Source organism: Phaenicophaeus curvirostris, chromosome 1 (genome assembly GCF_032191515.1).
Source record: "Phaenicophaeus curvirostris isolate KB17595 chromosome 1, BPBGC_Pcur_1.0, whole genome shotgun sequence".
In the NCBI taxonomy this organism is placed as follows: Eukaryota; Metazoa; Chordata; class Aves; order Cuculiformes; family Cuculidae; genus Phaenicophaeus; species Phaenicophaeus curvirostris.
Window position 1 is genome coordinate 196,549,272 of NC_091392.1, and position 25,194 is coordinate 196,574,465.

Sequence of the window (25,194 nt, forward strand, 5' to 3'; positions counted from 1 at the left end):
TTGATCAACTCTTTCCTGTTTTCTTTCTCTGTCACAGGGTGAAAGAATGATGTAATGGAGGTGAATATGGGCCACTGGTCAGGCTCACGGCCACCTCTGTCATGTCTTGCCCTTCTGATTGTCAAGTTCCTGGCATCTGTTTGCCAAGTAGTTCACGGGACTGCCCCGCTGGGCTTTCAGTTTACACATTCCACTTATAATGCTACCGTGTATGAGAATTCAGCTGCCAGGACTTATGTCAACAGTCAAATGAGGATGGGCATTACCTTGGCTGACCTTTCGTGGGATATCAAGTACAGGATAGTGTCTGGTGATGACGAGGGCTTTTTTAAAGCAGAGGAAGTCATCATTGCTGACTTTTGCTTCCTAAGAATAAGGACTAAAGGTGGGAATTCTGCCATATTGAACAGAGAAATCCAGGACAACTATTTATTGATGGTGAAAGGGTCTGTCAGAGGAGAGGATATGGAAGCATGGACAAAAGTGAACATCCAGGTTTTGGATATGAATGACTTAAGACCTTTGTTTTCACCAACCACATATTCTGTCACAATTGCAGAAAGCACTCCTTTAAGGACTAGCATTGCACAGGTGACCGCGACAGATGCGGATATTGGGTCCAATGGAGAATTTTATTATTACTTCAAAAGCAAAGTTGATCTCTTCTCAGTTCATCCTACAAGTGGTGTTATCTCCTTAAGTGGCCGGTTAAACTATGATGAGAAAAACAGATATGATCTTGAGATTTTGGCTGTGGACCGTGGGATGAAGCTTTATGGAAACAATGGTGTAAGCAGCACTGCCAAGCTTTATGTTCACATTGAACGTATAAATGAACATGCCCCAACAATAAATGTAGTAACCCATATTCCCTTCCCATCAGACAAGGAGCCTACCTATGCAGTTGTTAATGTTGACGACCTAGATGAAGGAGCCAATGGAGAAATAGAATCTGTTTCTATTGTGGCTGGAGATCCTCTAGAACAGTTCTATCTGACTAAAGAAGGTAAATGGATGAATGAGTATAAAATCAAAGAAAGAAAGCCTATTGATTGGGACAGCTTCCCATATGGTTATAACTTGACTCTCCAAGCCAAGGACAAAGGATCTCCTCAGAAATTTTCTGCCGTCAAACTGGTCCACATTGCTAGTCCCAAGAAAGAAAGTATCCCCATGAAGTTTGAAAAGGAAGCATATGATGTTTCGATCAGTGAATTTTCACCTCCCAATGTGGTGGTTGCAATAGTTAAGCTGAAGCCTGAGCCACAGGGTGTGGCGTATGGAATATCTCCAAGTGAGGATGCTGAGTATTTTAAGATCAATCCCAACACAGGCCTTATTACTACTGCTCTTCCTTTGAAAATCATTGAGAAAGACCTCTATGAATTAGAAGTATATGCAAACAAAGGTGGTGATTTAAAAACGCGGGTAACTGTCAGGTTGGAGGATGCCAACGATCACACGCCAGAGTTCCAGCAGCCCTCTTACAGCACATTCATCAATGAAAGTGTCCCTGTGGGGTCTAGTGTTTTGGCAGTTTCAGCAGTTGATAAAGACAGGGGAGAAAATGGATACATAACATACAGTATTGCCAGTCTGAACTCTCTACCGTTTACAATAAACCAGTTTACAGGTGTCATCAGCACATCTGAAGAACTGGATTTTGAATCCTCACCAGAAAGCTACAGGTTCATTGTGAGAGCTTCTGACTGGGGTTCTCCCTACCGCCATGAAAGTGAGGTGAATGTCACCATATACATAGGCAATGTCAATGATAACAAACCCCTCTTTGAAAAAGTGGCATGTCAGGGAGTGATTTCATCCGATTTTCCCGTTGGGGGTCACATCACTGCTGTTTCTGCAATAGACATAGATGAGTTAGAGCTTGTGAAGTACAAAATAATCTCCGGAAATGAGCTTGGCATTTTTTATTTAAATCCTGACTCTGGTGTGCTGCAGCTTAAAAAATCTCTAATTAATTCTGGCATAAAGAACAGCATTTTTGGCCTTAAAATAACGGCAACTGATGGAGAGAACTTTGCTGATGCCATGTTTGTTAATATCTCGGTAGTTCATGGGAAAGTATCTTCAAAGACCTTTAGCTGTAGAGAAACTAGAGTTGCTCAGAAGCTAGCAGAAAAATTACTCAAAAAGGCTAAAGCAAATGTGAAGCTGAATTTGGAAGATGGTTTTCTTGACTTCTATTCAGTGAACAGGCAGGCACCACATTTTGACAAATCCTTTCCTACTGATGTAAAGGTTTCAGAGGATCTGCCAGTTGGTGCCACCATCCTCAGGATAAAAGCCTATGATGCGGACTCTGGCTTTAATGGGAGAGTAGTTTATACAATTTCTGATGGTAATGTAGATAGTTGTTTCAACATTGACACGGAGACAGGGGTACTTAATGTTCTTATGCCCTTGGACCGTGAAAAAACAGAGCTCTATCTCCTTAATATTACAATTTATGATTTAGGTAATCCGCAGAAATCTGCGTGGAGACTGCTGACTGTCACTGTGGAGGATGCAAATGATAACGTGCCTGTTTTTATACAGGACAGTTATGCAGTTAATATTTTAGAAAGTACAAGTCTTGGTACAGAGATTATCCAGGTAGAAGCCAGAGATAAAGACTTAGGATCCAATGGCGAAGTGACTTACTCAGTACTGACAGACACCCAGCAATTTGCTATCAACAGTTCCACGGGAATGGTGTATGTGGCTGATCAACTAGACCGGGAATCAAAAGCAAACTACACACTGAAGATTGAGGCTAGGGACAAAGCAGAGAGTGGCCATCAGCAGTTTGCCGTTGTGCCTTTGAAGGTTTTTTTGGATGATGTCAATGATTGCTCTCCAGCCTTTATACCATCCAGTTACAACGTGAAGGTCCTTGAGGACCTGCCAGTTGGCACTGTCATAGCTTGGCTGGAAACTCATGATCCGGATCTCGGCTTGGGAGGTCAAGTCCGTTACTCACTGCTGAATGATTACAATGGACGGTTTGAGATAGACAAAGCAAGTGGCGCAATCCGCTTGAACAAAGAGCTCGATTATGAGAAGCAGCAGTTCTACAACCTGACTGTGCGTGCGAAGGACAAGGGGCGCCCAGTGTCTCTCTCTTCTGTTTCTTTTGTGGAAGTTGAAGTGGTGGATGTTAACGAAAATCTCTACACCCCCTATTTTCCTGACTTTGCTGTTGTTGGATCTGTAAAAGAAAACTCCCGCATTGGTACAAGTGTTTTGCAAGTTATTGCTCGAGACGAGGACTCTGGAAGGGATGGAGAGATCCAGTATTCCATCAGGGATGGCACCGGCCTGGGGAGATTCAGCATAGATGAAGAAACTGGTGAGTTTTGTTTTTTTAACTTCCTTTTCCCTTCATAGAGGCTTTTGCAAAAGCAAAGCTTAGGCATAATTATTTTCAACCCTTAATGAGAAGTTCAGTTCTTCTTAAGAGGCAAGATGAAATTATAAAGAAGGATTTTCCAGGCACAGCAATGACATGATTTAATTACCTGGTTACATTTATCACTCTGTGGGTGTGAAATAATACAGATTCATTTTCAGCAGCTGTATGATGACTCCATTTAGAAAGCAGTGATAGTTACGGAATGACTTGCTTCCAGTCACAGTATTATCTGTTGATCATTATAAATTACTCAGGTCACCTCCACGGAGTCACGATGCTCATGACCTCGAATACAGTGTTAAAGCCAATGAAAGGAAATACGGAGCATGAAACAAGAATCATTTAATCCTGAAACATTTTTGTGGTCTTGTTCTTATTGTTGGTGGGAGTAATTTTTCATGGGAGTTAGCAGTCTGGAATGATATGCCATTGTGTATAATACACTTTCTTGTAGCGTGGTGTTCATCAGTGTTGGCATGCTTGTGTAATGGTAGAAATACAGGGAAAGATGCTAACTGTAAACCAACTGTGCTAGCTTTCCCTTCGAGGTGGTATGATATGAACATCAATGTTGGAAAACAGTAATAATGAAATGAATATTTTCAAAATGTTGAACTTCACTTTTGCACTACCCTGTGGGAAAATGTGGAAAATACTAAATATAAGAGGCCATCTAGTGAAACACTTAGCAAGCTGGCTTTTTAAATGTCTGATAGCTGTTGGCACAAATGGTGCAGCTGTGGTACTAGAAGTAGTGAGGAAATTAGAAAAATATTAGTCAACAGTTTCAGAAATTATATTAAACATGTTAGATCTGTGGGTTTACTGTGGTTTAAGCAGACTATGTATGTCTTTTTTTGAAGCTTTTAATTGAGATTGTGGTATTAAAACATAAGATTAAGATGTATATTTTGGCAAAGCCAAACTGTTTAGTCAAATGTCAACTTTCTTAACTGAACATTATGAAAACCAGACAACACTACAAATGCTGTGAATTGTGTCTGAGCATAAGCAGTGAAATATATTTTTATTCTCTTTGTGCTATAGTCCCTCTGCTGCAGCTGTGCACAGATGATACAGTCAAAACCTTATGTCTAGAAACATCAAACTTAAGTGTCAAAGGTCAAGAGGGCACCTACTCCAATTTCCAGAAACATTAAGAACTCACATACACTACAGTGCTAATAGCAGTTAAAGGCATTCAGGCAACGTTATTTAGCCAGTTGAACATGAATTTCAATTTTAAGCTCCTGTGTTTGAAAATTTTGGCTTATTCAGTAGCATCAATTTCAACTAAATGGGTTCTTTATGAAGAGATGGGAGACTGTTCCTAATGCTGCAGCATTGGTCTGAAAATCTTAAGATTCAAAATTTATTGAACTGAAAGGAATTGTTAGGGAGGCTAAGTGTGTGTCAGTCATTAATAAATTAATCACAGTTTTTACTGTATGTCTAGGCTAGTAGGGGCAGTAGCCTATAATAACTTCTTTTAATCTTTCATAAGTATTTTCATGAAAATGAACCAAACCCGTCACTTGTTCTGTTTCACTAAACCATTCCAGAAGACACTTCATAATCTACCAGATCAAAGGACTCTCTTGGATTCTATCTTTTTTTCCTCAACTCCTCAGTATAATTGAAGCCTTCTTGAAACATCTTGGGAAACACTTGGGTGTGTAGGAGCAGCCAGGGTGATGTGGAGAGCAGCGCTTGGGGGTTCAGGAGTTACTCTGAGTTGCACTGTTGTAACCTCAGTGCAGAATTTAACCTGCTGTGTCAGGTAGGACACAACATTAATACTTTGCTGTTGAACTGGTGGCAGCGTAAGTGCTGCAGAATGATGAATGAGTTTTCTAACTGTAGAAAAGAGCTCAAGTCAAATATTGAGTTAATTTACAAGGAGATAGCTGTTTATTTACTTTCAGTGCAGTTAATTTGTCACTTTTAAACTGACAGATTCTATTGGCTTATGCACTGTCTCCCCTGAAATTTGTGAAGGTAAGCAGGAGCGCAAAGTACAACAAATCAATATTTTTGGCTGCTGCCTTAATGAAAAGAAGACTGCAGTATCCATTATAATCATTAGGATATAAACTAGGCCAAATTCATCCTGATATGTGAGTAGCCTGGACTCCAAGTGTGTGCTTTCAGCAAAATTCTGCTCAAGTGCATTATTTTTGTTCTTCTGCAGTATTCTAACTTAATGGTGTCACCCTGTGTGCTGAGTGAGATTTGCTTGTGCTCCCTGAGGCATGTCAGTAACGAGGAGGGGAAACAGGGCAGAGATATCCAAAGGGGAGCTGGCCTGCATGGTCTATCTGCTCCACACCGTGCTGACATGTGCCTCTTGGCATGGTGGCTTTGTTCTTGTGCATATAGGTGCATCTCTGGCTCACTGAATTTGACCTCACTTGTGGCGTAGGTTCTCTGTTCAGGTCTGAACGGTGGTTTGTGGTCAGTGAGCTTGGGAGTATCCTCCATATTGGCCAATATGGACTTCTTTGCATAGGGTGTATTTGCAAATCTTGGTGCTGTTGCAGTTTGATAAAGATGGGCATTGAGGGTGAGGCTGGGATTTCCTTCCCATGGTGCTGCTTTTTGCCTTGTGTCATAGAGAATCAGTTTTCAGGATTATCGCTCTGTTATGGCATTTGCTGAGAAATAATGCAGTTCATATGCGGTAGTAACCAGGAACATACAGTGAGCATTTGCCAGCTAGAACTATTTCCTGAAGTGAATTTTTACATGTATTTGGTCCCACAGCCTTGTGAATCACTTCCAAGTTTGTTTCAGTGGATTTACATTCCTTTTCCAGGAGGCGGGACCGGTACAAATTTGTAAATCAATAAAAACTCTCGTGAAGTAGAAGGCAGCAGTTCCTGACCCCCAACTTCATCTCTGGTTTCCTAATAGTACCTTAGCCAGCAGACCAGATTTCTCATGGATTTACAGCTCAATTCAAGATTCATAGCTAAAATACTAATTTAAGTCTAGAGTTTAAATAAAAAAAAAATATATTCTTTTTTTAATAGAGAACTCTTATTTGTTGAGTCAAGCCTCAGTGGAAGTTGAGTTTGTCACCAGCCTAGATGTATAGTACAAACTCATTGATTTTCTCTCTTCATTGTCCTATTTATTGACTGTTGCTGTAAATGTCACAGGCTTGCCATTTAAGATCGTGCGCTGAGGGACGTGTAATGTGATCCTGCTATTTATGGATCCTCTTTTCCCTTCTGTCCCCTGTTCAGAACCACTCATGCTCTTGGACTACTGAGATGTAATCTGTATGATGGAATATGACCATCTACAGGCAGAACTAGTCAGTGCAGGCTTTTCCTATAGTCAACGGAGAGAAATGGGCAATTGAGACACATGATTAATTTTATCCTAAAGTAAACATATGAAAAAAGCTGGATGAATCATGCTCTAAAAATGTGCATTTTTCTCTGTGCAATGAAGGATCCTTGTATGACTAGCTCAAACGTGGAGGTCAGATGTAACCCATCCCTGTTAATGGTAAACCACCTATAAACAAGAACATATGCTGTCAGGTTCACATGCTTGATAATCTGCGTAGACTCCTCTCTACTGATTTGATATTTTTAGCCTAATTTCAGGGAATTGTCTTACAATATGAAGGCCACACACAAATGTGCTTCTCAAAATAAGAACTGGAAAGAAAGTTTTTAAGAGGTGAGAGTTGTACAGGTAGTGTTTTGCAATTTTTCATTTTCTGATAATGTAGTGCTGAAAGGAGCATTCTATCCTATTTTCCATTGGTCGGACATCATTAAGGTCTTCATCTCTAGTACGACTTCCTGCCTTTTGTGTTTCTTCAAACTCCTCACCAGTCTGCTAATTGCAGTTCCTTAGAAGAGAATTGTGTTAAAACTCCTCTGTATTTGCATATTGCTGTAGCACAAAATGAGTAGAGATCTGTTAAAGATTTTTGTGGGATGACAGTGTTCTCTGAGTTTTCATCCCAGCGATAGCTCTAACTGATAAAACTACTCTACTGGAAACAGTCTCTATTAGAGGTCCTCTACTGCCTTCATAGAACCCTGGATTTTTTCAGCCCTGCTATGTACACCCTCATAGTGCTGATACCAAAGCAAAATGGTGTATTTTTTTTTATTTCTCAGGAACTGGTGGTGACTTCAGCATACACAGGTGGGTTTATGATACCACCTGCCTTGGGTGACTAGACCTGCTCAGCATCTTCTGATGCGGAGACCTCTGTAGGCATGATCACAGTTGGTATGAAAGTGCTCTGGGATACTAGGAGTAACTAATTCCACTGCATAGGTGGGAAATCTGAAGTAACAAGTCTTTTTCCACTTCTCAGGACAGCATTGAAACATTTTTGTAAGTCCCATTGAAACTGTACATGGCGATAAAATAGCTGTATTAATGAAATTTCTATCTAACAGTGCCTCTTTTCTGGCTACTGTGGGGACTTAGACAACTAGTGAGACTTCTCGAAAGGCTGATAGATGAGATCAGTCCTAGCCTGAGTGAGTCTTCCTTCTCATTTTTTTCACGATTCGAGGTTCAGCTAAGCAACATTTTTTACTCAAGCTCCGCTTTTTCATCTGGCATGTGTTTCTACTCTGTGTGTAGTTGATTTAACAGCCTGGCACTCAAAAGATTTCTATATTTATTCCTGTGCTACTCATGAATGTACTGGTAATAGCAGATAAGCAAAATGAGTTCTAAAGGAGCAGAGAGACTAGAGATTCTCAGCATCTTCTGATGCACAGAACTCTGTTGGCTTGATCACAGTTGATATGGAAGGGCCCTGGGATACTAGGAATGACTAACTCTGCTGCACATGTGGGAAATCTGAAGCAATGAGTCTTTTTCCACTTCTCGGGAAAGCATTGAAACACCTTCTTAAGTCCCACTGAAATTGAACACGGAGATAAAACAGTTTTATAAATGAACTGCTTAGGGGATCTTTAAAGTTCTTGCAAAGCCCGTAAGCATGGACTTAAGCAATGCTTTCAGAACTTACTAACCTCATTTCCTAAGGTTATTCAGGAGTCATGAGTCCCCAGGTTTTCCTTGGGACTTCAAATTTAGACATTAGCTGGCACTTATTTCCACTCCTTTAGAGGCCCCCTGATAAGAACACCAGATGTAGATGACCCTGTTAACTTATTATCGTTAGGTGTTTTGAGCCCTGAAGTTCAAATGACTAAGCCAAGCCTGTCTTTCGTGGTGCTGAAATCTTATAGGTACTATTAAGTGGAGATAGAATGCAAATTATTACAGACTGCATGGATTTATTCACGGTGCCAATGATACCAGTTGAATCTTCCATTTGATACTTTTAAGATACCTTATGAGTGAAATTCCTGACAAACTGTGGCTAAAGCCTAAAGATTCCAGTCAGTGTTGGAAGATCCTAATCATGTCTTCAAATGATTAATAATGGAAAGTAGAAAAGCCATATATAGTTTACTATATAACAGATCTGCCTATATCTGCCTGGCAGAAGGGAATAGATTTACTGCTTCAGACTCTCTGCATCATGTCACCATCTTCTAAAATACTTTTTTGTTATTGTAGATGCAAGTTGAAGGATACTTTCATTTATTACTGTTCGAGTGGTCTGATAAATATTAACGTGGGACCATTGCTAGCATTTCCTTGAAACAAAAACAAACAAAAATTAAAATGGTTTGTGATACATAATTCCAGCCACCCCCCAGCTGACCTGTTTAATTTTGAGTGTATAGCAGCTAGTGGCTTAATCTGGGCACACTCACTTGTAGAACTGAATTTATTGTAGTGTTTCAATCCAAGAGCATTACATGTGTTCTTCCTTTTCCTGGTAAGTATAGGCAAATTTCATTGCCCAGAGGAAGTATTTTGGAGTCACTTAATTATCTTAGGCTTCTAAAACCAGTTTTCAGTGTAACTTGAGGCCATACAGTTAGAGGAGTTCCAGTGAGTGTTGTTAGGAGATGGCTCAGGAAAGGGGGATGCTTGTTGGGGTGGCATTGGAAGCCACCACTTGGGACTGGAGGTCCTTGGTCTTCAGCCTGGCTTTCATGGCTCTTCTGAGCAGCCTTTCTGGGAAGGAGTGAGCCAGATGGATCACAGAGCATGGTCCTGGTCAAAATCTGGTCTGTCATCCTTCGTCTGTGTCAGGCATGAACAAAGCATTCCTGGGAACAGCTATTTCTGAGTCTCTGCTACCACGTTGTCATTGTTCTGTGACTTATCTCTGGCAGCTTTAAGTAGTGCAAGCTTTCCTTCACTTATGATTTCCAATTTTAGGAAAGTAATTGTTAAAATTTTTATTTTTCTTTAAAATTAGTTGCAGTGGAAACACAAAGTTTTTAGAACAATTCTGTGTCTGTGTGTTTATAATTTCCTTGTAGTTTGAAGCTGTAACTTAGAAAAGGAGTTTCACTGAAGTGGATTTAAGGTTTTTTTTAATAATATGAACTCTAAACAAAAATATGTACTTCAAAGGGTCCTTAATATCATTCTGACATACTTCGAATGTTTCCTAAGTGAGGCCGATTGTGCAGAATTGTTCCATTCACATTGTTCAGGTCTCTTGGCTTTATAGTCCATGAAACAGCTCATGATGTACAGTTTTTATAGCTAGCTGTAATTTGCATGTTTTCCCTTCTTTGGAAAATGTTTAGAGGATCTGCTTTCTTATTTAGGGTGATAGGACGTCCTGGTGATAGGACATCTCATCTCAGTCTCTGAGCAATTTATTTATTAATAAAGAAATATGCAGTTTGTATCTCCTTCTAGCTGTCACCTTTATCACCCTTCAGTTTTGTTTGCAAGAGTATTTTGTAGTATTGTGTATTCTTTTATTCTCTCCCTTAATGTAAAGCCCAAAAGTGACCCCTATGTTATTATCATGGTCTGTTAAATTATGCACAGGTACTCCTGTGGAAAGCTTATGTCCAAACTGCCAGTGACAGGACCAAGCCTCAAGGATGTCAGTTAAATGATACTAGAGGACTTGCAGTGTCTGGTGTTCACTCTGAGCATCTGAGCACCAGCTTTACCCTGGTATCACTTCAGACCATCATCTGCCTTCCCATGTGAGCAATTCATCATAGTTCAAAGGAAACTAGAGAAAAATCCATTTTAGTGCTTCCAAGGCACCAGTGGAAGCCCAGGGACATTGAGATGTGATGTCGTTAATGCAAAACTGTAAGCTTATGAACGTGTGGAGGGAAATACGAGTAGTTCTGTTCTCCTGAGACATACAGAGGAGGATGTTTCAACAGTGCCTACGATTGCATGGAGCCAGTAGGTATACTGCCTAATTTTTTCCTGAAATGAGTCCAAGAAAGAGAAATCTCCCATGGCCAATAACAGGTTAATAACACATCCTGCCATCAAACCATTGCAACAGGTTATATGACTTTTTTCAGGGAGCTATAAAACTGGACAGAGCTGGTCATGGGGCTGGTTTTGGGGCAGGGACAGGTGGTAGCACTGGAGTATTAAAAATAGAAGTTCATGTATCTCTTCCCTGGCTTCAGTACACATGCAGGCTCCAGGCTTAACCTTGGAAGCTGGAAGGGTGCTATTTCTGAAGCTGTTTGTAGTTCAAGGCCTACGCATTATGGCAAATGAGGCACTTGCTTGGAAAGCTCTTCCAATCTTTCATTGCTTCCAGTGCTAAAAAATTATGTCATATTTTAAGGCTGTTGGGCTAATTTCAGTGTTCTAGTCTTGGAACTCAGGTATTTGTCAGCAAGGTAAAAAAATACAAAAAAATCCTCTCACTCTCAGATTCTGTTTCTACGTACCTATTTTCCTGAAAATAAGTGTTCGAAAATGATCTTGTATAGGTTACGGAACAGATTCTTTTAATCTGTAGTCTCCTATTTAATGTAAACATCTTTATTACATTTTATACACTTATGGTGTCTTATTAGCATTGAAGTGTTGCCAATAAGAAATAACAGAGAGAGTGCCAAACTGAGTGCAAGTGGGGAGGGAGTTTTCATTGCATTTGGTTTGCATTAGATGTTCACACTAATAAATGTTTATGTTTCTCAGAGTTAAGCTGTGCACTGGTGTCAACCTGATCAATTTGCCCATGCCTCACAAAAACAAGAAAGGTAGATCTGTTTTGTTGTGGTTAGTTTTTCACATCTTTCTCTTTTTCTGGAGACGTTTTGAGGACAGCTCTGCAGGCTCTGTGCCTCCAGTGTTTTGCAGATCATGGTGCAGGGACATGGAGTGGGAAGCTGCATGATCTCTCACTGCTGGCTCGGCCCTGGCTAACCTCCCCGGCAATGTAACTAGGTGACATGTGGTTACATTGGACACGTAATATGGGACAGCGTTCATCTCATATTGCTTTACTCCCCTGATTAAATGTATCATGTAGGTTGGATGTAAAAACTTTGCTCAACTAAGGTGAGATGAGTCCTGCTCCAGAGAGTGAAATGTGATCACGTATTTCGTGCCCATGGTGCCTGCTTTCTGCTCAGGCAAGTCCTGCTGCAGTGTATTGTGGGAGCAGGAGGTGTGTGAAGATGTAGGACTGTCCTTGGTTTCCTCCATGGTCTCTCTATCAAGGGAATGGGAAATGAAACAAGGAACATGGGTCTGCAGAGAGCTGCTCTACCATCCTCCAGCATATCCCCCCATCTAAATGCCTAGGGATGTAAGAATGTTCTGCAGAGCTTAGCTGCCCCTCCATTTAGACACAGATGTTGGGTTTTTTTGCACTTGGATGTCTGTACCATGTCCTGAAGATAGTAAACACACAACATCTTTATGGCCAGCTAAGCCTCAACTTTGCAGCTGTTCCCCACTGGTGACAACCTGGTTACAATAACTACCCCTCAAGAGAGAGGCAGCCTAACGGCTCTTCTATTAGGAAATGCTTCTCAGGTACTATGATGATATATTCATCATTGAGTTGAGAAAAATGTGCTCACTATACATGTGATGGACTGGTGCAGCTCTAGGGTGCAGGAGATGCAGAGTTTTGAGTGTAGGTCAAGCCAAGTGGCTGCTTTTTCCAGTGAAATTCAGTTCTTAATTATAAACCTGAGCCTGTATCCATTAGCACTGATGAGTAATCAACCCAGTGACTATAAGGAATTAAAATTTACTGCTTTAATTTATGTCAGGACTAATTATGAAGAAACGTTTACGTTGACTTGAGAGTAATCGATTGTATGTGGTTTCAATAGCTCTCTGCTTCCACAGTGCAATGGCTAGATCTGCCTATCTTTCACAACTGAAGCCTTCAGTTTTTTTTAGTTTTACTCAAATTTGCATAGCAAATTCATTTTAGATCATTGCAGCCCATAATTAATTACATTCATAATTATTTAGGGGTTTTTCCTCTTCGTTTGAATATTTTACTGAGCATTCATGTTCTGGAAATGTAACTTTACACATAGATTATTAAAAATAGTTTTGCTTCTTCTCAGTGATTCAGTTTATAAGGTAAAGACTTTGCAAAAAGAAAAAAAAAAACCCAAACCTTAACTATGAATCAGTTCAATTTCTAATATTGTTTTTCCCAAAAGCTTTATTTTTATGAGAAAATAACTATGGAATTTAATTAAATTTGCCAGAATACTTCACAGTCCAAGAACACCTTTCATCTAAAGTACACAAATTATTTTTCACATTTTAATGAAGGAAGCTCTTTGATGTACAAAGTTTATGTAGTTTCCCATTTTACTGAAAGGGTGTGAGAGGTGTAGGTAAGTTAATAGTTTGAATCTTTTACTTTAGAAGAGTGGGAATGACAATGTAAAACTTCATTAAAAACAGCAGGAACTTAAGATGTTCTGCATCTCTGTGAGGAAACTGCTTGGCCATAGCATACAGTGTCGGATGGGACAGATTTTTCTGACTCTCAGCATGTCTTTCCCTATGAGACCACCCTTCTTATGCTATACAGGATCTTGGAAATGGCTTTAAAATAACTGGATTTTGTTGTTTCTTCTTGAAATGGTCAGTAAGGTTGAACTGGTTTGTGTTGCACTACTTCTACTGGTGATGTCAGTTGAGGTTTTTTTAACATTGCTTTAATTCTCATTAAGCAGTAACTCTTAGATGATGGCAGATTGCAGTCCAAGCCATCATCAGTGATTAATGCAGCTTCCTCTGGGATTATAACCTAATATTTTCCTGTGGGGAAAAGAGCACTGGGTAGTCAGAAGCACCAGCAATGCGACGTGATGCAGGGATATCCAGCGTCCCTGGGTTGCCCATGGTGGTCCCCAGGGCTGCTCTCAGCTGGAGGGGGGATTGGAGCAAAACCTCAGCAGGACTTTGTGGCTGTTGATTCTTACGGGCAGTGCTGGATGCTTTGAGCAGCTGTGGGGTACTTCCCAGGGAAGGGCCAGCCTCTCTTGGTTCAACCTTTCCCAGCACTGCTCTTCGGTGACACTCGCCTCATCCTTCTTAAGGAAATCCTCAACAACAGATTCAGCCCACATAAGCTACTTCTGTTAGCAGCTTCACCAACTTTTAACATGTGATTTTTCCTCACACAGTACCAGGGATGGGGATGTGCGTCCAATGCCTTTGGTACCGGCATGCAGAGCAAATTAATGGTATGTCTTCATCTCCATGATGAGCAGTTACACCAGCCATCTGCTAATGAGATGAAGTGATTTTTATGAGTGTGTGGCTCCTTTGCATCCCAATGTGACTCTGCCTTTTATAGGAATGTTCCTTTTAGGAACATGTAATTCACTGTGGGCTGCAAGCAGCTTCTGAATTGCAAAGTGTCCTTCTGAAGAAAGGCAAAATAATCAAAAAGGAACATTGTGCCTATGGTGACATTTGGAGAAGAGGTGGATACTGTTTATGAGGGAGGGATAGGGCGGGTATTTAGCTATGCTGGCTAAAGAGTAAATGAGAAAATCAGTTTAATAAATGTGACTTAATGAATTTAGGACTGCTGACTCTAGACCCTCCTTCAATATATTGTCAAAATCCATTGATGCTTCCCTCTAAAGATGGAAGGTAATGTGTAAATTATGTCTGAATTATCTAAAAAAATAAAAATGTAATTTGTTGATACTGGAAGTCGAAAAATCCCATTGTGCTGGTTGAGGCTGCTGGCTGTAGCCATTGCTGCAATCCAAATTGCTGTACTCCTATATTGTTAGGAGTGCAGAAGGGTTCATGCTGTCTTTGTGTAAACATACCAGTGTTTAAAACTTTTTACATATGTTTCAGCTCTTTCATGGGGATTTCCTTTAATTGCTTAATCTTTCATAATGAACATTAATCTGTTACTGGCAAAGATAAAATCCAGCTAATTCTCAGAAAATCTGTTTCTCTTTCTCTGTACCCACAAAACTCCTCTGATACCAGCTGGAAGCTCTGTCTAGACGTTGAACCTGGTAAGAAATAACTGTGTGGTCACAGGGAAGGTAATTGTGTTGCTTTATGCTGTCAGTTATAATCCAGTCCACTTTGACAGGGAGGTCTGGGCTCCTGGAAAGTCAGTGGAGGAGATGGGAAGCTCTGACAAAGGGACCATGATCCCCTCTTCCTGTTCACCTAGGTCCAGGAGACAGTCTTCCCCAGCATGGTTCCTGAAGAGCTAGGCAGAAATAGCAAGTTTTTACTGGATTAACTTGAACTGCTTGTGAAGAATCCCATCTTTGCAGTAAAATAAGGCTGTGATTCCCAGCTCCCTTTAACGTATTCTGACCATGATAAAGGCAGCTCATTCCTGGTCTTTACTGCTGCTTTCTACCACCTCCCTGCAATGGCTGCTTTTCATGTAGCTGCTTGGTGAGCCAGTTCAAGAGGGCAATCAGAAGTAAACTCATCTTCTTTAGAGAAAAGAAGTGAAAGGATCAATTCTGAGATTGGATTTATAGACCTTGAAAAGATTAGGCATGTTAGTGGAGGTAGGGATGGAAGATCAGTACAAAGTAATAGTTAGGTTGTGCTTTTGATGCTTGTTTGATCTTATCCTGGATTAATATGACTGTGACCCCATGGGTTTGAGAGCATCCATGCACAAAGCTGCAGTGGCATAACTTCTGTCATTAAGTTCATACTGAGAATATATAGACAGATACAATTTCTCCATATAGGAAATTTTTAACTCCCTGTTTTGTAGAGGTTGCTCATCAGAGAGGCATCCTGAAAAACCAGAGGTGATTTCAGCAGGATGGAGGAATGGCTTGGAAATGACACAAGGCAAGAACCACTGCTTTGTCCAGGCTTTGGAGTGGAAGCAGCAGCTGTGATGGACAGAGCAGGATGTGTGCTAACATGGGGATTCGGTGTGTTAGCTGATTAGGATGCTTATTTGCTACGTGGTGTTTATGGTGTGGGCCCCCGAGCCTCAGGCTGAATTCACAAGTCAGAACAACTATCAGATGGATAAAGCTGCTTACTCTATGTTACAGAGAGAGATAAAATCCCTCTGGCAGTGTGACTAACCTTTTCATGCCTCACTTTACCTGTCTGTACAATAAGTCTAATGATCATCATATTGTCAAAGACATTTCTGTGCCAGTTATGACTCTCGCATGATTAATGGCTTTAAAATACTATGAGTGATTTTGATGGAAACACGTATCAAAATGCATTGCAACGGTTCAGTGTAATGCAGTCACTTGGCATTTGGAGTTGGAGGGTGTTAAAGGAGAAATCCCTTCAGGAGTCACTTCATTCCCACTCTGATCTCCAAGGAGAACTGTAAAATCTCAGTGACCTATTTAAGTTAGTACATTTATTCCGAATAATTAACTATAGAAATGTTCCATTGGCTGCACTGAGCATACCCAACAGCAATGTGCTCAGGTTGCCTTTCAGCCTTCTCTGGGTCAATGGTGCTCTGAAGCCTGGCTTCCTGCAGTCCTGGGTGGAAACAACACAGAAAATAAATTTCAAGATTAAGTGAGACGAACCCTTACTGTTGGTCACTGTCTGCTGCAACTGCAGTATCTCCATTTGGCTTGACCAAGGAACTGGATGTAATTCCATGCTTCAGCTAGTCCTGTGATGCATCATTTTAAATGGGTAAAAGATGAAGCTGCAGTACTTGTTTTACCATACTCACCAGTTGTGGAACTGATGGCCAGAAGTGGAAAGAACTGTTTGACGTTCCATTGGTAAAACATGCCTTGGATATTGGGAGATTATTTTGGTCTCAGGAATTTTTAGAGGAGTTACAGAATCACAGAATCACTAGATTGAAAAAAAAGACCCACAGGATCATTGGGTCCAACCATTCCTATCAGTCACTAAACCATGCTCCTCAGCACCTCATCCACCCGTCCTTTAAACACCTGGGATGGTGACTCAACCACCTCCCTGGGCAGCCTGTTCCAGTGCCCAATGACCCTTTCTGTGAAAATTTTTTTCCTAATGTCCAGCCTGAACCTCTCCTGTCGGAGCTTGAGGCCATTCCCTCTTGTCCTGTCCCCTGTCACTTGGGAGAAGAGGCCAGCACCCTCCTCTCCACAACCTCCTTTCAGGTAGTTATAGAGAGCAATGAGGTCTCCCCTCAGCCTCCTCTTCTCAAGGGTAAACAACCCCAGCTCCCTCAGCCGTTCCTCATAAGGCCTGTTCTCCAGCCCCCTCACCAGCTTTGTTGCTCTTCTCTGGACTCGCTCCAGAGCCTCAACATCCTTCTTGTGGTGAGGGGCCCAGAACTGAACACAGGATTCGAGGAGCGGTCTCACCAGTGCCAAGTACAGAGGGAGAAGAACCTCCCTGGCCCTGCTGGTCACACCATTTCTGATACAATAGAAGGAGTTGTGCTCCTTTGTCTTGGGTGCTGTGAGAAAAAGCTGCTTGGCTGTCCTTGAGCCAGATAATCCTTTCTGTGATATTTTAAACAATTTTTAGAGTGTATGAGATGAAGTGGGCTTTGCTGCTAACCAAAAGCAGAGGTTTCGTGGATTATCCCCTGCACATTGAGAGGATGGACCCTCAGCCCTGTGTGGTTGGAGGTGTGCCTCTCTGCAGGACTGCAGACAGAAAAGCTTGCCAGAAACACGCAGCGTCTGCATCCGTGCCATGGTTTGATGCACACAATGTGAACATAGCAAAGTGGGAAGTCTCTAGGTGAGGGCGAACCACACCAGGAGCTCAGCAGAGCTTCTCTCTTCATTTACCTTCAGTAAATAGTTTCAGCAGCTACTAGCTAACCTGCCTTCTTAGAGTAATTTCCATGTCAGTAAGGAGCCCTGATGTGATGTCCTTGTTTCAAATCCAGTACAAAGTTCACCAGACAGGTGACAGGAATTAATCTGAGCAACTAATTCCTATTTTTGGGCAGGCGGCCAGGTGATTCAAGGCAGCACACAGAAGCCAAGGAAGAAGATTAGTGCTGCCTACAGCACGTGATATTTTGGCTCAAAAATGTTCTGAAGGAATGCGTCTAGCATAGCTCCACTGCCTTGCCAAATCATTTGCTGTGTTATGTGGCATAAAAGACGGTAGTAGTTCTTTCAGGGAAGGATGCTCAAACGTCTCATACTCATCTAATTTTTCCGCTCTCTTTCAATAAACATAGTGACTTCTACTCCACAATTGGAGTTGCAGACCTCTCCTTTCTTTCACATGAAGGTTGATTTTTTCTCCTTGTTTGGATTCTTTTTGATTTTGTTGGAGTTTTTTTATTTCAGTATGTAGAAGTGTATCCTTTCCCAGCACAATCTAAATTTCAATCTATTCCCCATCTAACCCTTGTTTTCTCCACATTACACTACTTCAGTTCTAGAACCATATATTTATTTTTTTTTTCAGTTTTTCACTAGTCTGCTACTAATGTGCAGCATTGGAATTCTTCCTAAACAATTCAGGAACCTTTGCTTATTGTGATTGGGAATAATTTCGTATGCTAGTGTCACAGCGTGGCCTGGCTGTAGGACTAGGGCTTAGTAGTGCAGAAGAAGAGTTTTTTTCAATGGATGTGCCTAAAGACAAGGGAAGCACAAAGATTAGCAATGCTGCAGATTTGGTTGAGTTGCTTGATGTCACTAAAGTTAATTTATTTATTGAATTATGCGTTCTAAAGATGTGGAAGCCTTGGGAAGGAAGATATTACAAAGACTTCAAAGATTATTAAACTATATGGCAATAAAATATCTTTCCCTGTCCCTAATCATTCATATATTGTCTTTTTTTTAATGAAAATGGCATTGTTTCTAATTAGCCATTAAAGAAGTAGGTTTCTAGGGAGTGATATTGCTAATGGTGATAAGCAAAGGCAACACAGGGAGGTATGTGTGTTGGAGGTAATGTTCCTTGGTCCTTGTCACTAGCCTCAGTTTTGAGTTTTTCATTTTTGGTGATGAGCGATGTTAAGAGTGTCTCCTGGGCAACATACTGCCTGTGTGGTGTGATTTATGGGCCAGTATTTTAGAGAAGCTGCAATATCCTGTTTCATTTTGAAGAGAGCTTTAAAAACATACGTAAGTTGGGAAAATACTATCTGTCTTTTAAAAACAAGATTCATGAACTGATGTATAAATCTATTCTGTCACCGTACAGATTGGCAGAAAATGTTTAGTTGTCATGGCAGCAAAATGTACAGTATTGCAGGTGAAAAAGAAATATATATATAAAAAAAAACCCAAACCAAACCCGAACTCCTTGCCAGTTATTATACTCTGACAGCAGTTGCTGAGTTTATCATGCTGAAGATTCAAATCAAAATCCTCCAGACCACATTTCTCATCAGCAGCAATATCTTTGCCCTATAATATTCCTGCAATTTGCCTTCTGAGCTGTTCACCATGGGAGGCATCAACATTTTTGTCGCTAGTTATTTATTTAGATATAGTTCCTCTCTTGAATGGGAACCAGGCAGTAAGCAGTAGAGGGCTATCTCTGTTCTCATGAAGAAACTCCTGTATAAATTAATGTTTCTGTTTTGGTTTTAACTGATATTTCCATATTGCTGAATTTGATGGGTTACACACTCGATGTTAGGGTGGAATAGGAAGAATTTTGGCTGTAATCAAAATTCCCAATTATCTGTATTTAAAATGAGCAGACATTTCTACACGTTTAGACCAGAGTAAAATGTGAAGTATCCTCTATATTACATCATTTTTCCTATATATAATATTGACAATATTTTAAAAAAAATCTCAGATTTTACTGTCTTGATTTTTATTTTCCCTACAGCGGACTCTTGGAAGTAAAACTATAAAAATTCTCTGTGGCTGTTAATTTCTGCTCTCCTTGGCACACTGTAGCAGAGCAACTGTAGATTACTGTGCTGCATGGCCATCTTTTAACCCTCCTTTCAATTGCTTAATTAAATTAACAAAGAAATAGTGTAGTGTATTTGTATTATTTGTCAGGTTATTCTGCGCTGAAAAAGCAGTTCATGAAGGTGAAATGAGGCAATTCAGAGGACTCTGTGTGGTGGCTAGGAAAGTGTGGGGTCACTTGTCTACCAGCATAAGGTTGGATCGTGCTGAGCACCTACAGCCCTAAGTGCTCGGACCATGGCAATGATGGACTTTGAGGGTGGCTTTAGTCCCTCTATAACAGCCAAAATGGGCATACAAGTACCCATTAGGTCTGCACCCCTGCTGGTGCAGGGTGCTGCTGTTTCACCTGAGGCACAAGTACAAGATATATGCTAAAATCAGCAGGAATTATGATACTTGCCAATATGTACATAAAGGGATAGTAGCAATTAATTAATTGTCTATAGTAAACTCAGAGCCATCATCCAAATTGCTTCTGCTGCCACGTCTTACTGGATGCTTTTAAACTGATTTTTAAACTCTTTTTCCCAAAAGGGAGAAGTTAGAGTTTTATCTTCCACCTGACTTTACTTCTGGTTGCTGGTACCAGTTATCTTCCCTGTGGGTTTTGTGTAGTGTTGTGGATGTTTAGGGTATATTCTCTTGGTTACTGCAAATGAGGTGTTGCCATTTCCATTTAAATGACCATTTTTTTTCCCCATAGCTGCTTGAAGCAGTGTTTAATTTTTGTAATAGATAAACAGAATACTAGACTTTCTGAAGGTCAAAACTGTTTACAGAGCTCTTCCCTGCTTGGCTTTTGTTTTCTCAAAAAAAGAAAAAATTAAACTGGGATTTCTGGGATTTCAGGATTAGTTAATGTATTTACCCAGACTTTAAAAGGTAATTTTCATGGGATAGAGAGATCTTGTTTACAATGTGTATAAAAAGATTAAAAGGAATTAATTTAATTGTGTAAGACTATTAAGTAATCTCCTGCCTTCTGCTGTGAACCTATCATACCTTCAGCTGTGTTACACTTTCTATTTCTACTTCTTCTTCTTAATCTTCAATTAACTAGAGAGCTTTCTTTCATTTTTTAAGTCTGTCTCTTATTCCCTTCCAAAGCCTTCTCTAGCAAATTCATACATCCCTTGATATGTCCTCTCCACCTGCCTATCTGTCATGGGTTTTCTTATTGTCCCTGCCACTAGCATGGGGCCCTGATTCAGATAAGTGCTTTTAACCCAATGAAGCCAGTGGGATTTAAATATCTGTCTGAGTGTTTTGGAATGGTATTAGCTTTACTAAACTCAGCCCCTAAAGGGCAATGTTTCAGTCTCCATCTACAGTTGTGCGGATGGAGAGCTGAGGTTCAGAGCGAAAATGCTGTTGGGAAGAAAGATGTGATTGCAGTCATTTGTCAGTCAATGAATAATGAGGAGCCCTCTGTCAGTATGGGTGGAAAACTGGTTGGATGGCCGGGCCCAGAGAGTGGTGGGAAATGGTGTTAAATCCAGCTGGAGGCCAGTTCCAAGTGGGGTTCCCCGGAGCTCAGTGCTGGGTCCAGCCCTGTTCAATGTCTTTATCAATGACCTGGATGAAGGCATCGAGTGCACCCTTAGCAAGTTTGCGGACGACACTAAGCTGGTTGGAAGTGTCGATCTGCTGAAGGGTCGGGAGGCTCTGCAAAGGGATCTGAACAGGCTGGACTGCTGGGCTGAGACCAGTGGGATGAGGTTTAACACGGCCAAATGCCGGGTCCTGCATTTGGGGCACAACAACCCTATGCAGCGCTACAGACTAGGAGAAGTCTGTCTAGAAAGCTGCCTGGAGGAGAGGGACCTGGGGGTGTTGGTTGACAGCTGACTGACCATGAGCCAGCAGTGGCCCAGGTGGCCAAGAAGGCCAATGGCATCTTGGCTTGTATCAGAAACGGCGTGAACAGCAGGTCCAGGGAGGTTATTCTCCCTCTGTACTCAGCACTGGTGAGACCGCTCCTCGAATCCTGTGTTCAGTTCTGGGCCCCTCACCACAAGAAGGATGTTGAGGCTCTGGAGTGAGTCCAGAGAAGAGCAACAAAGCTGGTGAAGGGGCTGGAGAACAGGCCTTATGAGGAACAGCTGAGAGAGCTGGGGTTGTTTACCCTTGAGAAGAGGAGGCTGAGGGGAGACCTCATTGCTCTCTACAACTACCTGAAAGGAGGTTGTGGAGAGGAGGGTGCTGGCCTCTTCTCCCGAGTGACAGGGGACAGGACAAGAGGGAATGGCCTCAAGCTCTGCCAGGGGAGGTTTAGGCTGGACATTAGGAAAAAATTTTCACAGAAAGGGTCATTGGGGCCTGGAACAGGCTGCCCAGAGAGGTGGTTGAGTCACCTTCCCTGGAGGTGTTTAAGGGACGGGTGTACGAGGTGCTAAGGGGCATGGTTTAGTGTTTGATAGGAATGGTTGGACTCAATGATCCGGTGGGTCTCTTCCAACCTGGTTATTCCATGATTCTATGGTTTAGACTTCTAAATTCATTTTTAATCCAAACCCCTATTGCCAGAATTTACATCCAGTGAACCAGCCACAGGACTGACGTGTGCTGCTTGGTTTCTGTGCTCCTCTTCACCAGCACAATTCTGTTCCTACCTGAGGAAGAGAGGTGACCAAGGGTGGAGAAAGAATTTAATAGCTAGCTTTGCCTTACTGTAAATGCCAATGTTTTCATTTACATCACCTAACAAGAAAAATATCCTCATTGGGAATAATTTCTCTTTCCTGTGTCATTTCCTCCTCCTTTCACAGCTGCTGTTTGTTTCTTCTCTTTCCTTTATGCTATACCCAAGTCTTTACTCCTTGTGTGTAGGGGGCAGCACTGTGATGTGTTCTGCTGTTGCTCACAAAACAAGACCAATAAATCTTTCTTGAATTGCTGCCAGACCCTTGCATTGTCTCTTGCAACGATCTCTTTCTGTTTGTCTCCTAATGGGTGCTGGGTTTTCTTTCCAGGGGTGGCAGATGGAGTGGTAGCTCCCCTGAAAGGGTCTCGCCCTGTGCAGATCCAGAGTCTCCTTTTTCTTTTATTAACTTTAGCTTTATTGTGCTGCTGCTGTTCTTTAGAGTTGCCCATGTAATGAAGGAGCGCAAGTGCCACTGAAAGTCAGATGTCCTAAGTCTTTTGTTTGGTAGATTTAAAAATCCAACCTTGTTTCTATATGCATAATAAGGCCAAGAGCCACAAGAATGCCAGTATCCTTATGTTTTTCTACATGCTTAATTTTGTGTGTTTATGGGTCAGAATTTGTGTCTGAACTTACTAGGGCTAAGTGCTTCACTGAGCTTAGTCCTAATTTTGCCCAGCAATAGCTGGCATGTGTTCGAAGCCTTCCAGTAGAAGACTTCCCCCGACAGAGCATGGCTCATTTTTCACAAGTATCTGCTGTGGCTCTTTCTCCATTTGAAGTGCGGCTGGCTTCAGAAGTATGCCAGCTAGACAACTTTAACTGTTATTTTTCTCTCGGGGTGCATATTACTCGTGTGATCATTGGTTCTGATCTTACAGGTATGTGCTAGAGCTCTCTGACTTCTTAAAAATGTGCATGCGGTGCGGAAAGATTCATGGCTATGAGCCCTCACTAGTTCACAACCGGTAAATGAGCTAATGATGATACATCTTCCCCTCCCTGCTGCACTCAAGAGTTTTTATTACAAGGCCAGTGTAATTTGTTTTCATCTCTTGCAAATCCTCCCTACATCCTTCCCATCCTGATCATTTCCCCTGAAAAACACCTACTGCAGTGACCTCCACTTGACTACAAAATTGAAGCACTAATCAGCAGGGCTGGTATCTTCATGAGGTTTTATAAATGTTGTATACTACAGACCACTTTCTAGCCACATGAGCCCCAAAAAGGCAACACTGATGTTTTAAAGCAGTGCAGAGCCAGATATTTCCTTAAATGTGAACTTTTGTCTCAGCATCAGAAGTAAATTTAAGGAGACAATTTCAGTGTAACTGTTTGCAAAGTGCAGAGTTCACCGTTAGTTTAACCACCACCCTCCAGGCTAATAGAAATGGTATAAGCTCAAGTATGCTAAAATGAAGCATTTGCTGGGCTCAGGAACTAGCTGCATGCTATTTTCCTTGAGGAAATTTTAACTATGGATCTTGCTGTCTTCCAGTTCTGCCTGTAGAGTGAGCTCTACCATGAATGTCTGCTTTATGCATGGAACTTCCACATGCCAATGACATACAAAGCGGTCATAAATTCCTATTTTAATGTCAAATGCTTGCGTTTCAAGTAGGAGCCAGGACGTGAAGACTGCAGTGTATGCCTCACTGCAGAGAGGCTTTCTGAATTTTGGAAGGTGACTTGGACCAATCATGGTCTTATCTAAAGAAATGGATTTCAGCTGAATTTTGAAAAGGACAAATGTGGTTTTGCATTATGTATTTATTACTTATTGTCAAGAGGTGAGTTACAGGTTTGGCAGTTCTGTGGTAATAGATGCCCATAAGAGATTCTGGCAGCCCAAGCTAAATAGGCGAGCAGATTTGTGGACTAACATGTCTGTAAATTAATTATGTTTTGACTTTGTTCAAAATTTGTTAAAATATATTTTATTCTGTTTTGGTAGTGGTACATGACTAATACATTGGATTGAGTGTATGCGTGGGTGTACAGAAGTCTGCTGAATGGCATATTTTTTTAAGTGAAATAATTCAGTTTCTGACTATCTTGAGTACTTGGTAAAGTCGTAAAAATCAGTGATTAGAATTACCTTGACCTCACAGGTCATTTTATGCTGTTCCTGACCCATTGTATTATGACCTTGTGCCCTCATTTCTAATGTCCCAAACATGAGGACATTCACCGTGCAAGATTTTTGTTAGTGTAGGGATGTGTGACTGTGTTCAGGCAGGATCTACAAATTCACACTACTTTTTCTTTTAATTATTTTTGGGTGCTCAGTCAAAGTGCAGAATAATCCTGCCTTCTCCATTGTGGGAAGCCTTCTCCTTCTCCATCATGGGAAACCTTCTCTTTCTCCCTTTTCAGCATCTGACTTGAGGTAACTTTGTGCCCACATACCTGCCCCTCTTTCCCAGAGAGCATGCTGGACTGATTAAGGAAGATTTCTGTTTTTTGAGTCTGCCCTCTCCTCTGACTTCAGACTCATCATTACTTAGGTGACATCCAAGTGTCTGGCATTGTGACAAATAAGCCCTTTCACGCGTCAGTAGTTCAGAGAGCTGAAGCTGAATCTTGACATGTCCCTGGGCTCTCCTTAAGGCCACGTTTTTCACTGCAGTTCATGCATTTTTATAAATAATTATATTTTTAGCACATTAAAGGGCCCTCTCCTTCCCCTCCACCTTGTCTTCATACCCAGTTAGTTATTCCCTAAGCTAATAACTGTGGTACCTCCCAAATTACTTGCAGCATGAGGGAATGCAGTTCTCTGTCTCCTGATATAATCTGTGTGGTGTTGAATGGAAATGGTGGATTTGTCTCACAGATAAATTTACTGGGAATGTTTTTTGTAACTGTTTAGTTTGAGGCATGTTTAAGTTTTGAATTGATCTCACATTTTT

The 25,194-nt window shown here is 41.2% G+C and overlaps 1 protein-coding gene across 1 annotated transcript in view; it reads left to right on the top strand.

The window, feature by feature from the left end:
• Positions 1 to 25,194, top strand: part of FAT3 (FAT atypical cadherin 3) — a 345,812-nt gene that overhangs the window by 21,110 nt on the left and 299,508 nt on the right. Inside the window, exon 2 of the mRNA XM_069883426.1 lies at positions 38 to 3,349. Within this exon, the coding sequence (XP_069739527.1) occupies positions 55 to 3,349 (3,295 nt within the window). The 5' untranslated portion in view covers positions 38 to 54. The remainder of the gene's footprint in view (positions 1 to 37; positions 3,350 to 25,194) is intronic.